The 12,992-nt window shown below is 45.9% G+C and overlaps 1 protein-coding gene across 9 annotated transcripts in view; it reads left to right on the plus strand.

The window, feature by feature from the left end:
• The first annotated feature begins 4,586 nt into the window (after positions 1 to 4,586).
• The window catches only part of SLC2A3 (solute carrier family 2 member 3), an 88,752-nt gene continuing 80,346 nt past the window's right edge, over positions 4,587 to 12,992 (plus strand). Inside the window, exons 1-2 of one of the 9 annotated variants that reach the window (XM_060658479.3) lie at positions 4,595 to 4,716; positions 6,611 to 6,688. In XM_060658479.3, the coding sequence (XP_060514462.1) occupies positions 6,668 to 6,688 (21 nt within the window). In that variant the 5' untranslated portion in view covers positions 4,595 to 4,716; positions 6,611 to 6,667. Of the gene's footprint in view, positions 4,717 to 4,891; positions 5,156 to 5,220; positions 5,322 to 6,610; positions 6,689 to 12,992 lie in introns of those variants that run through there. The other 8 variants (XM_060658482.2, XM_060658476.3, XM_060658477.3 and 5 more) reach the window with 8 other exon arrangements.

The following is a 12,992-nucleotide window of genomic DNA, read 5'->3' on the forward strand; positions in this document are numbered from 1 at the left end:
AAGCCAAAACAAAAACAAGACTACTAAATTCACTCAGCAGGGAACCTTCAGAAAGGGGAGGAATCAAGACCGTTGCTGAAACTATTGAGTTCAAGAACATAGTGCCTTGGTTATGATCCAGCAGTCAGGAAGCTACTGTTGCTCACACTGCCTCAGCAGCCTTTAGGGACCATGAAGCTTGTAAGTGGATACTGGAACACTGCTGCAGAAAAACCCTACATCCCATGACCATGCTGGCCAGTAGCAACAACCAAAGCAGCCAGAAGATGGCCCCTGCCTCACTTCCACTTTTCAAGTCTCTTGGATGTGCCAATTATTGATAGATCAAAACTTAACAACTAGAACCCTAGCTGCAAGGAAATCTAGGAAATTGAGGTTTTGGTTTTCCAGCCTCTGTAGGTACAGGGAAAGATATAAAGAGAGAGAATGGGTGTCAGCCATACCTATCACAAGTATATATGTACCTGCATTAAAAAAAATTTTTTTTTTTTAAATTTTAGAGCACAAGGGGAGCCTGGGTGGCTCAGTCAGCGGAGCGCCTGACTCCGGTTCAGGTCACGAACTCACAATTCCGTGGGTTTGAGCCCCACATTGGGCTTGGGGAGCCTGCTTCAGACTCTCTGTCTCCCTCTTTCTCTGCCCCTCCCCCATTCTCTCCCTCTCTCTCTTTCTCAAGAATAAACTTAACAATAAAAAAAGAGAGAGAGAGAGCATGAGATAGGGAGGGGGCAGAGGGAGAAAGAGAGAATCTTCAGCAGGCTCCAGGAGGGGCTCCTCCCTGGTCGGGCTTCATGCAGGGCTCCACTCCGCTTCATCCTCCAACCCTGGGATCATTAACCTGAGCCAATCTCAAGAGTCCGACACTCAAACAAATGAGCCACCCAGGCACCCCTTTACATTTTAAAAATGTTCTTGGTAATGGGCACCTAGCTGGCTCAGTCAGGGGAGCATGCCATTCTTGGTCTCGGTGTCGTGAGTTTGAGCCTTACATTGGGTGTAGAGATTACTCAAATAAAAAACTGTGAAGGAAAAAAAAAAAAAAGAACATGCTTGGTAATAAATAAGTAGAATGAAAGGACTCTGAGCCAGAACCAGCAAAAGAAGGAAGCAAAGTGTGTTTCACACTTTTTTATTTTATAAACCAATCGGGATATAATGGGGAACAGAGAACTTTTGATATAGTGACATAAAGACATTACCAGGGTGCCTGGGTGGCTCAGTCTGTTGAGCGTCCAACTTTGGCTCAGGTCATGATCTCACGGTTCGTGGGTTCGAGACCCATGTCGGGCTCTGTGCTGGCAGCTTAGAGCCTGGAGCCTGCTTTGGATTCTGTGTCTCCCTCTCTCTCTGCTCCTCCCTTGCTTTCTCTCTCTCTCTCTCTCTCTCTCTGTCTCTCTGTCTCTCTGTCTCTCCCAAAAATAAAAAAATAAATAAATAAAAAAAACATTACCAACTATCTTCTACCATAACCATCATTTCACAAGAGAATTAACATCTTTAATTTTTTTTTTTTTTTTTTTTTTTTTATGAAATGAAAGAGAGACAGAGTGCGAGTGGGGGAGGGTCAGAAACAGAGGGAGACACAGAGTCCTAAGTAGGCTCCCGGCTCTGAGCTGTCAGCACAGAGCCTGACGCAGGGGTCGAACTCATGAGCCTCGAAAATCATGCCCTGAGCTGAAATCAGTCGCCTAACCAACTGAGCCAGCCAGGCCCCTGAGAATTTACATTTTTAATACAAAAAAGACGGGAAGGCTATACTCTCAGAATTTAAGAACTGGATAAATTTCACTTCCCCCAAAAAAGAAATACTACCTCGTTCCTTCCTTTCTCAAGAAACATCTTGTTTCAGTGTGACAGAGCTGCGAAGCCACTGAAGTAGTATAAGGTCACTGCCAGTGCAGAGAAGAAACTTAGCTTCTCGTCCAGTCTGTTCCAAGACTTACCGAACAACCTTAGGGCGTCTGGGTGGCTCAGTTAGTTAAGCCTCCAACTCTTGATTTTGGCTCAGGTCATGATCTCACATTTCATGAGGAGTCTGGAGCTGGGCTCTGTGCTGTCAGCACAGAGCCTGCTTGGGATTCTCTCTCTCTCCCTCGCTCTGCCCCTTCCCCCTCAAAATAAATAAACCTTTTTTTTTTTTTAAGTTAAAAAAAAAAAGACTTAGAAAAAATGTGGAAGGAGCAGTTTCTAAAAGGAACATATTCTAGGAAAAAATTGTTAATTAAAAAATTAAAAAGGCATTAGACTAATGGAACCCTTAGTTCCCTTACAGTTCTAAAAGTCCATTATTCAACTTTTTTCTGGACTCCTAATTACCCTCTCCCTGGACTTCAGCTTGTAGACTCTACTAAGGCCAACTCATCCCCTTCAGTGACCTAGATTTAATAAAGAAAAGCACAGATTTTTTTTTCCATGTCATTCTTTTTGTTCAAAAGCTACCAACTGTCAATAAAACATAATCCAAACTATTCAGCTTGGCATTCAAGGCCTTCCTCAACCTGATCCTAATCCCTACCTGATCCATAATTCCCTAACTTTCAGAGAAGAGCTGGTATCGCCTGACTAGGTGCTTTTGCTACTATTTTCCCTCATTTTATTTCAACTAATACTCATTGAGCTTACTGTGCATCTTCCACGCACCAGACTGTGTTAGAAGCTTCAAGTTTAACAATGAATCAGGCCTAGCCCCTGTTGGGGTGACCACCCATCCCAGGTTGCCCAGGACTATCCTGGGATAACTGGGACACTTGATCACCCTAGCCCCTGTCCACAAGAAATTATAAGGCTCTTAAGACCCCTTCCAACTCAGACACTCTGCCTAGATGCATATTCTTTCCCCCAACTTTCTTCCAGAGTAATTATTTGGGATTTCCTTAACAATTAGCATAGTATCAAAGACTATTCCTAAGCAATGACTTTTATGTCTGTAGCACCGCCTAGATTATAAACTCCTGGAAGGCACAGACATCCTTCCCGGACTCCACAGTGCCTACTAGTGCCTTTAGATAGTGACAATAAAAGGGATGCATGTTGAATTGAACAGAGAAGTTGGACAAAGTAATTTGTCAGGCTTTTTTGTTCTTTGTGTTTTAGCAGCAGCCATTTTTTTTTAATGTTTTATTTTTTGGGGGGGGGCTGTGCACGCAAACGGGGGAGGGGCAGAGAGAAGGGGACAGAGGATTGAAAGGGAGCTCTGTGCTGACAGCAGCGAGCCCGATGTGGGTCTCGAATTCAGGAGCCAAGAGATCGTGACCTGAGCTGGAAGTCAGGAGGCTCAACCCACTGAGCCACCCAAGCACCCCAGGCTTTTTTGTTGTTGTTGTTCTCCTTTGAAAACTTCTACAAGTGAAGCAGGTAAGGAAACATTTTTCATTGGATGGTTGTTTTTATAAAGTTAACAGCACTCAGACCAAGTGACAGAACATACTCCAAAAGCCCTTCCAGTCCAAATCCCCCAAAGGGTAACCACGATCTAGATTTATGACACCAGAGATGAGTTTTGCTGTTTTTGACCTTTATATACACACAACCGTTGACTACATTCTTTGCACCCCGATTTCTTTTACTTAACTTTGCGAGACTCATCCATATGGCTGCGTGCCACTGTAGGACATTTGCTCTCAGGGCTTTATTACACTCTCATTGAGTGACTATACCACCATGTACTTATCCATTCTTCTCTCAATGACGTTTGGATTATTCCCAGTTTTGAAGCTATTAGGGACACTGCTGAGATGAACACTTTGGTACCTGGTTTTTTTTTTTTTTGGTGAACATGTATATGCATTTATGTCAAAATACCTTGCAATGAAACTGTTGGGTCATAGGCTAGGCCTAGGTTCTGTTTTAATAAATACTGCTAAATAGTTTCCCCAAGTGATTGCACCCAACTGATCAATGTATACTCCCCTGGACAGTGTATGAGTTCCTGATTCCTCATCCTCCCTCCCACGACTGACATTCCCTCTTTGTTCTCTTTTCCTCCACCTTCATTTTAACCCTTCTGGTGGGTGTGCAGTGGTCTCTCAAGCAGTTTTAATCTGGGGTCCCCTGAGGACCAACTCAGCTGCACACTTTTCACGCGTTTATTGTTCATTAGGACGGTCTCTTTTGAGAAGGGCAGTATAGATCTGTAAAAAAAACCCAAAGCCAAAAAAACCACCTTGTCACTGTTGCCTCGCCTCTTTACTAAAGGCCAAACCACCATGGGGAGGCTCCAAATAATTCCAGGTTAGGTTCGGGGAAGAATAATGTCTCTAAAACTTTTGTGTATCTGTCTCTTGGCCCCTCCCCTCCCCTGGGGAGCACCCAGAAAAAGGCAGCAGGGGACGACCTTTATTACTCCTAAGCCCCAAACTCTGAAGAGTCCTTTCTGGGAAGCGGCAAGGTAGACAGTTGGACTTCCCATCAGAAGACAGCTAATGGGGCCAAAAGAACTACCAGGAATTGCCGCCCCCCCCCCCCAACCCCGCCTTCTCGGCAAGCACTCAGGCCCGCCCCGCAGGGATATCTGGGGGCATCATCTCCGGGGCGAGGGGGCGGTGAGGGGGAACGGGTATCTCTTAAAGCAGAAATGTTAACACCCTCTTAACGGCGACATTGAGGATGGCGGGGCCCAGCGCCGTTTCCCCGTAAAGGGTCGCCCCTGCTGCCTCCGTCCTAAGACGCGGGATGGGGCTTGCGGCGGAGGCCCGGGCTGGTCAGTTTGATGCGGAGGTGAGAAGCAGGGCTGGGGCGGGCCAGGCTGGGGCTCGGGAGCGGGGCCCCTGCGCCGCCCGCGGGGGGGGGTGGGGGGGGGAGCATGCGTCTTCCTTCCGGAGGGAGCCGGATAAACGAGTCACGTTTTACTACCACATCAACGGATCCGTCCAAAAAGAATCCTTAGCATTTGGTAGCAGCGCGGGCCTCCTAACGGCCGCTCAGCGAGCGCGGCGGAAGCGCGGTGGCGCCGTCGCCGTCGCTGCCACTCCCGGGCGCGGCGGCCTGGGACCAGCGGGAAAGCGTGGCGGGCCCTGAAGATGGGCGGTTGAGCCGAGCCGCAGGGCCCAACTGCAGTTGCCGGGTCCGGGTGGTGGGCGCGCTGCGCTGTCCCAGTGGCCCTGCTCCCGTGGCCCGCAGGTGGGAGGACCGGCCCGCGAGCTGGGACCAGGTGAAGGTGGGTGGTGACCCAGAGTTGGGGTGGGCTGAAGGAGAAGGGGTCCTGCGGCACTGCAGAAACTGGCAAGTCGTCTCAGAGCATTGGAAAGAATACTGATTATTTCCTGAGCGCCTATTATGTCCCAGTCCCTGCTCTAAGTGCTAGGAAGCCTACCGGGAACCAGGTGGGAACAATGGCCCTGGCCTCCTGGAGCTTATATTCTAATGAAGGGACAGACACGAAAACACAGAGAGACGATGATAAATCTTATGAAGAAAATGCACAGTGAGGAATGGGGAGGGGACTGGTGTATTAACCTGGGCGAGGGAGAAGGGGTCGCATGTCAAGTCAGAGGAAGGTGATGGGGTGGGTCTGGGAAGTCTTTTCCAAGGAAGTGTCTTTTGACCAGAGACCAGAAAGAAGTGAGGAAGCCTCCAAGAATGATTCAGGCCGAGGGGACTGTGTTGACCTTGAACGGTGTCTACCAGGAGTTTAACTGCTATGCAGATGAGATTAGCTTTGTAGGTGAAATCTGGAATTTTCTTAGAAAATTATGGGTCATCCATTCATTTAGTGCTTTATTCCTTAAGTGTGAGAGAAGGAGAGTAAGGCCTGGTGCCTTGGCAATACACTCTTAATAATTTTGTTCCAGTGGAATGCATAGACTAAATTTAGAACTTCCATTTGTTTTCCGGAAGAGATCACCTGAATGAATTTTGTTCGCGTTCCTCTGTTTCTGGTTTTGTTCCCACTTCCTCCCCTGCGCCCCATTCCCCAAAAGAGATAAGTAGCAAAGGGAAGGGAGAGAGAAGAGGCTGGGGTAAGAAGTCTGAAGAGCAAAATGGGAAGGAGAAGTCACAAGAAGGCTGTGGGAGAGTCAAGGGAATGATCTGTCCTAATAATTCTCTGCCTCCTAAGCTCAGGAAATACTGGTGCTCCAACATCCCAGCCAATCCCCACAAGTATACACCCGCCACAGGAGAGGAAGGAACAGACTCAGACATGACTCCACCGCAGCTCACTGGAGCAGTTTAGGCCAAAGGTGGCTCATTTCAAATATTTTACATTAAGTGGCAAAATAAGCCACGTTAAATCAAGGAATTTTGTAACAGCAAGATTACCTAACCCCCGCTTATTTTGCTGATGGAGAAACTGCTGGTTGGTGACAGAGCAATGACTCAAAATGTAGAGGTTCCATTTTTACCACATCCACGTCTGTCCCTTTTCTCTCCCCTGGAACCCTTAACTTGATAAAATTCTTCCCACTGGCTGCCGAACCAGTGGAAAGAGCTTTGTTTGAAGACCCCAGAGTGGAGTTCATCTAACACATCGTTAGAATCACATGAGGTTTCACTTTCTTCCACAACTATTTATTGGTATGCCCGATGGCCAGCGGGCTAAGTCATACTTTTAGCTCTCAAGGAGTTTTAAGTTGATAGAGCGAATAAATAACTAGCCAATTGCAATTTACAGGAAGCAGTACCTTGAAGAGGAAGTGGAGGGAGAGTCAATTCTTAGTATAGCAGAGAGATGGAGAGCAGCAAACAGGATGTGAGTATTGAGAATGTATTTCAGATTGGTGTCCAACTGTTTTGTCGTGGTTATGTTAATACCGATCATCTCCCTAAACTTTTGTTGTCTTGATCATGTATGACATACCCGAGTGGTGGTGGGAGAGACGATTGCAGCCCATAGACTTGGTCCGTTCCCACATTCTCTCTACTCAACAATCAATGAGCATTTGCCACTTGGGGTGTTTTGTGCTTTGATGTCACCGAGAACAATTAGAAGGACAAAATATCCGTTTCAGCACTGTAATGGCAAATAGGCCTTGGTAAAATTATACGCAAGCGGTCTTAGAGGAATGTCCTTGCAAAGAGCTGTGGCTGTGTAGATGTGAAGACTGATACGATATATGAATGTACAATAATAGGAACTCTTCTTATAGAGCAGGCTCTAGAGTGTAACTGAAGCCTGTCAGTTACAAAGCATCGCGGTAAAAATCCCCAAAAAGGTACTAAGTCACGTTTGACCCTTTGGAATGAGATGGGGGTAGGGTAGACATCATTTGGTGGCTAAAATTACATACTGCCTGAAGTGAGTGGTTTACCGCATGTGATCACATCTAGAAAGACTAAATAAGGTCGCTTCTGGGAATTCTTTGGTACCTTGCATGGCTGGCATTTCAACCTGCCAGATTTTCTCCTGAACTTTTTAATAGTCTCGCTGAGGGAAGAAAACCCGGGGAAGCAATTGCTCTTCCTTAGCATACTTTCCAAAAGATGAACATTTTGGAAAATTTTTAAAGTCAACCCATTTTATTTATTTTTTTTATTTTATTTTTTAATGTTGATTTATTTTTGACAAAGAGAGAGACAGAGCATGAGCGGGGGAGGAGCAGAGAGAGAGGGAGACACAGAATCCAAAGCAGGCTCCAGGCTCTGAGCTGTCAGCACAGAGCCCGACATGGGGCTCGAACCCACAGACCGCGAGATCATGACCTGAGCCGAAGTCGGACGCTCAACCGACTAAGCCACCCAGGCACCCCAGTCAACCCATTTTAAAAGATGATGCATTTATATGACAATTATTAAGACTATCTTTTTAAGTTTATTTTTATTTATTTTGAGAGAGAGAGAGAGAGAGCAAGTGGGAGAGGGGCAGAGAGAGAGGGAGACAGAATCCCAAACAGGCTCTGTGCTACCAGCACAGAGCCCAGTGGGGGGCTTGAACCCACGAACTGAGAGATCATGACCTGAGCCAAAGTCGAGCTGGACCCTTAACCGACTGAGCCACCCAGAGGTCCCTGTTAGGACTATTTTAGAAAGACATTAGAGGAAGCTCTGTAAGAGCAAGATATGAAACACAGAAATTAGAATGATTATTTTTTTTAAATTATTTTTAAAAAACCTCTATACCTATCAAGAGCAAAGCCAGTGTGCCCCTGCCATCCCAGACCCCTACCCAGCTCCCCCTGCCACGTATTTATTTAATTTAATAATTAGATTTGACTCCTTACTTTGTTTTCCATTTCAAAAATCACAGGACTGTCTACCTCTGTTAATTGTGGGCTTCTATTTATGCTGACCTTGTCATTATTAACATACCATATATCACGGGAACGCCTGGGTGGCTCAGTTGGTTAGCGTCCGACTTTGGCTCAGGTCCTGATCTCACGGTTCATGGGCTCAAGCCCCGTGTCGGGCTCTGTGCTGACAGTTCAGAGCCTGGAGCCTGCTTCCGATTCTGTGTCTCCCCCTCTCACTGCCCCTCGCCTGCTTGTGCTCTGTCTCTCAATAATAAATAAACGTTAAAAAAAAATTAAAAAAGATACCATATATCATGGTTGTTGTTTTAATTTAAAAGAAGTACATGCCCACAAAACCTCGCAACAATACGGAAATCAAAGGACAAAGTCTCTTAAGTTTTGGTGGTAAATAAGGATAAGCAAAGGTTTAGATGGTTGTTTGTGTTGTTACTGGCATTAAAAACAGTGACTTTTCTTTTGACATGGTCATTTTGACATAGCCAGATATAAATGGCTCTGAAAGTTTGTCCTATTTCATATCTATTAGCTACACTACAGTTAGCTCTTTGCATGACATCTCTCTTTGCCAATTATTGTGACAGTTAAATTAGATCATATGTTCTAAGCTCTCGGCAAGGCATTGGGCTATGGAGGGAAACATCCAGTTCTTCCCTACTATGATTGTCTCCTGTGGGTCTCATTACTACTCACATAAAACACTTCAGTTCTGGTCACATGTGTAGAGGTTTTTCCTCACACCAAACAATTTTCTGTGACACCACTTGGTTGTCCTACAGTTTAATTCAATGCGGACACTATACCTGGAGATAGTGTCAGATTCTACAGGTTAGGGACTCAGTCCCATTAGACCTCCCCATCACACACACACACGCTTCAGAAACCAGTGAAGCCCTGGTTATACCTGTACTTTTTTTTTTTTAATGTTTATTTATTTTTGAGAGAGAGAGAGACAAGAGTGCGAGCAGGGGAGGAGCAGAGAGAGAGGGAGACACAGAATCCAAAGCAGGCTCCAGGCTCTGAGCCATCAGCACAGAGCCCGACTCGGCACTCGAACTCACGAACCATGAAATCATGACCTGAGCTGAAGTCCGACTCAACCAGCTGAGCCACCCAGGCGCCCCTATACCTGTACTTCTGGCCAGTTGACTGTAGATCAGAATTCCAAAGTCCCCCTCTTTGGGTTTGACTAATTTTCTGGAGCAGCTCACAGAAGTCAGGGAAACGCTTGTGTTTACCAGTTTATTAAAGAATATGATAAAGGATACAGATGAACAGTCAGATGAAAAGATACATAGGGCAGGTCTGGGGGGTTCCTGAGCGTAGGAGTTTCTATCCCCCTGGAATTGGGGTGAGTCACCCTCCCAGTGGACATGTATTCACCAGCCCGAAAGCTCTCTGAACCCCCTACTATGGGGATTGTGTGGAGCTTCCTCACGTAGGTGTGATCAATTATTAACTCCATTTCTAGCCCCTCGCCCTGCTCTGGAGGGTGAGGGGGTAGGGGTGAAAATTCCAAGCTTTTAACCATGGCTTGGTCTTTCTGGTGACTAGCCCCCATCCGGAATCCACTCATTAACCTGAAGAGTCACCTCTTTAGAACAAAGGATGTTCCGAGTGCTCTCACCACTCAGGAATTTATAAGGGTTTTAAGATCTCCGTGTCAGGGACAGGGTCAAAGACAAATATTAGAACAATAGGTGCTCGTAATGTTCTTATCACCTGGGAAATCACAAAGGTTTTAGGAACTCTGTGCCAGGGACTGGGCATATAGGAAATATTAAATAATTGGGAACTTGCCGTTATTGAAATACATTGATTTGTGGGGCAGATGTTATTATCTAGAGATAAGTTTTCTAGGTCACACAACTAGACAACTAGAGCATGCTACAGCTGGCCTATGATCGGTGTCTTTATACCATAACCCTCTTTCTTTCCTTTTGTTTTACATTGTTCTAGTAGACAGATCAAGAGGTTCAGAATTCAAAAGCAATTAGGAGAAACCAATCACAGTGTTAAAAAGATAACCTACATTATTATTCACCCACTGGGTTTTAGTTTAGGCTCAAGAGGAGATCGAGAAGGAATATGGAGTTAGAAAACTAAACCTAGGGGCGCCTGGGTGGCTCAGGCGGTTGAGTAACCGACTCCTGATTTCAGCTCAGGTCACGATCTCATGGGTTTGTGAGTTCGAGCCCTGCGTTGGGCTCCGCGCTGACAGTGAGGAGCCTGCTTGGGATTCTCTCTGGGTCCCTTTCTCTCTGTTCCTCCCCCGCTTGTGCTCGCTCGCACTCTCTCCAAAATAAATAAATAAACTTAAAAAACAAAACAAAACCTAAATCTAAAGACTGTCAAACATCCTTGCCCTCTAGCCCTATGTAACTCTTCAGCTTGTTATGTTAGGAAATGCCATGAAGGTATGGAGGTACATAAACATCACTTATACAAACTATGATGGGAATGAGATATATAGTTCTTTTTTTTTTTTTTCATGTTTTATTTATTTTACGAGAGAGAGAATGCAAGCAGGGGAGGGGCAGAGGGAGAGGGAGAATCCAAGGCAGGCTCCACACTGTCAGCACAGAATCCGATGCAGGCTCAATCGTCAGACACTTAACCGACTGAGCCACCCAGGCACCCTGGAAGTGATACATTCTGTGAGGGAAAATGAGCAAGGGCACCCGGGTGGCTCAGTCGGTTACGTGTTGGACTTCAGCTCCAGCGGTTCGTGAGTTCGAGCCCCAAGTGGGGCTCTGTGCTGACAGCTCAGAGCCTGGAGCCTACTTCTGATTCTGTGTCTCCCTCTCTCTCTGCCCCTCCCCTGCTCATGCTCTGTCTCTCTCTCTCTTCTCTCTCTCTCTCAAAAATAAATACACATTCAAAATTTTAAAACAAATTAAAAGAAAACAAGGTAAAGACATAGATGTTGGAATAAGAGGGTAGGGTTGCATATTCTAAATACTGTGGTCAGGGAAGGGCTGTCCAGCATGAATTCAAGCAGAAACCAGAAGGACAATAAGGAGCGAACCATGAGAAGATCTGAAGAAAGCGTTTCAGATAGAGGGAAGACTAGATGTAAAGGTCCTGGAGTAAAAAGGCTTAGCAGATTAGAGCAGGGGGTCCATAAAGTTTTTGTAAAGAGCCAGATAGCAAATATTTTAGGCTTCGTAGGCCCTTTGTCTCTTTTACAACTATTCAACTCTGCTGTCATATGTTAAAGCAGCCAGAGACATTATATAAACAGCAAGGTTGTGTTATAATGAAACTTCGTCTTTATAAATCTTTTTTTTTTAATTTTTTTAATGTTTATTTATTTTTTTTTAACGTTTATTTATTTTTGAGACAGAGAGAGACAGAGCATGAACAGGGGAGGGTCAGAGAGAGGGAGACACAGAATCTGAAACAGGCTCCAGGCTCCGAGCTGTCAGCACAGAGCCCGACGCGGGGCTCGAACTCGCAGACCGCGAGATCATGACCTGAGCCGAAGTCGGCCGCCCAACCGACTGAGCCACCCAGGCGCCCCAATGTTTATTTATTTTTGAGAGAGAGAGACTGAGCGTGAGTGGGGGAGGGGCGGGGGGGGCCCGGGGAGGACACAGAATCCGAAGCGGGCTCCAGGCTCTGAGCTGTCAGCACAGAGCCCGATGCGGGGCTCAAACTTACGAACTGTGAAATCATGACCTGAGCCAAAGTTGGACACTTAGCTAACTGAGCCACCCAGGTGCCCCAGCAAGAATTTTTTTTTTCAATGTTTATTTATTTATTTGGAGAGAGACAGAGAGCACGAGTGGAGAAGGGGCAGAGAGAGTGAGAGAGAAAATCCCAAGCAGGCTCCAGGCTGAGCATGGAGCCCAATGCAGGGGTCAGTCTCACAACCTTGAGATCATGACCTGAGCTGAAATCAAGAGCTGGATGCTTAACTGACTGAGCCACCCAGGTGCCCCCAAAAGGCAAGAATTTTTTAAAATGAACATCTTGAGAACCATCTCCCTGCTTGCGAAATAGAACCTTATAGGTAATGTAAGAGTCTCCTCTAGCTTCTTACCATGCTAGACGTCTCCATGTTTCTGAATTTTTGTCTGTCTAAGTGAAAGTCTTATTAAGAGATATGATGGTATGGATATAGTAGAAAGGGAAAATTTGATGATATAAGGGAAATACTTTCCGGTCAGAATTCTTGAGTAAGGTAAGAGGGAAAGGGATCCAGGTCTCTAGCCGAGAGGCTGGCCTCACCAGATGGGAGCAGGAGACACAAGCATTTCAACAGGGAGTGGAGGGGAAGAGGGGGGGCTGAGTGTTTGGATTCAGACACGGTCAAGTTAGTAGACTTCGTAGTGAAGTAGAAAGATGAGGAATTTCTCGTCTCCAGTTTTCAGTGAAATTAGAAAGGAGATTATCACTTGAAGAGTGAGGAAAAGGTGTGAACTTGTTTTCTTACAGAGTAGGGAGTGAACTGATTTCAGACAAGAAAGCTTTGTGGGGCGCCTGGGTGGCTCAGTTGGTTAAGCCTCCGGACTGGATTTTGGCTCAGGTCATGATCTCATGGTCTGTGAGTTTCAGGCCGGAGTCTGGCTCTGCTCTGGCAGCACGGAGCCTGCTGGGGATTCTCTCTGTCTCTCTGCCCCTCCCCTGCTCGTGTTCTCTCTCTCTCAAAATAAATAAGCTTAAAAAAAGAAAGAAAAAAGAAAGCTTTGCAGAACAGTGCTGAGAGCCCACTTAAGATCATCACCTAATCTAAATTAATCCCCTAAGCAGGGTTGTGGATTTTTCCCCAGCCATTTGTTTAGTTAGTGAGTGCAAGCAAGCAGA

The sequence above is a fragment of the Panthera onca genome, chromosome B4, assembly GCF_046562875.1.
Source record: "Panthera onca isolate mPanOnc1 chromosome B4, mPanOnc1 haplotype 2, whole genome shotgun sequence".
Classification (NCBI taxonomy): Eukaryota; Metazoa; Chordata; class Mammalia; order Carnivora; family Felidae; genus Panthera; species Panthera onca.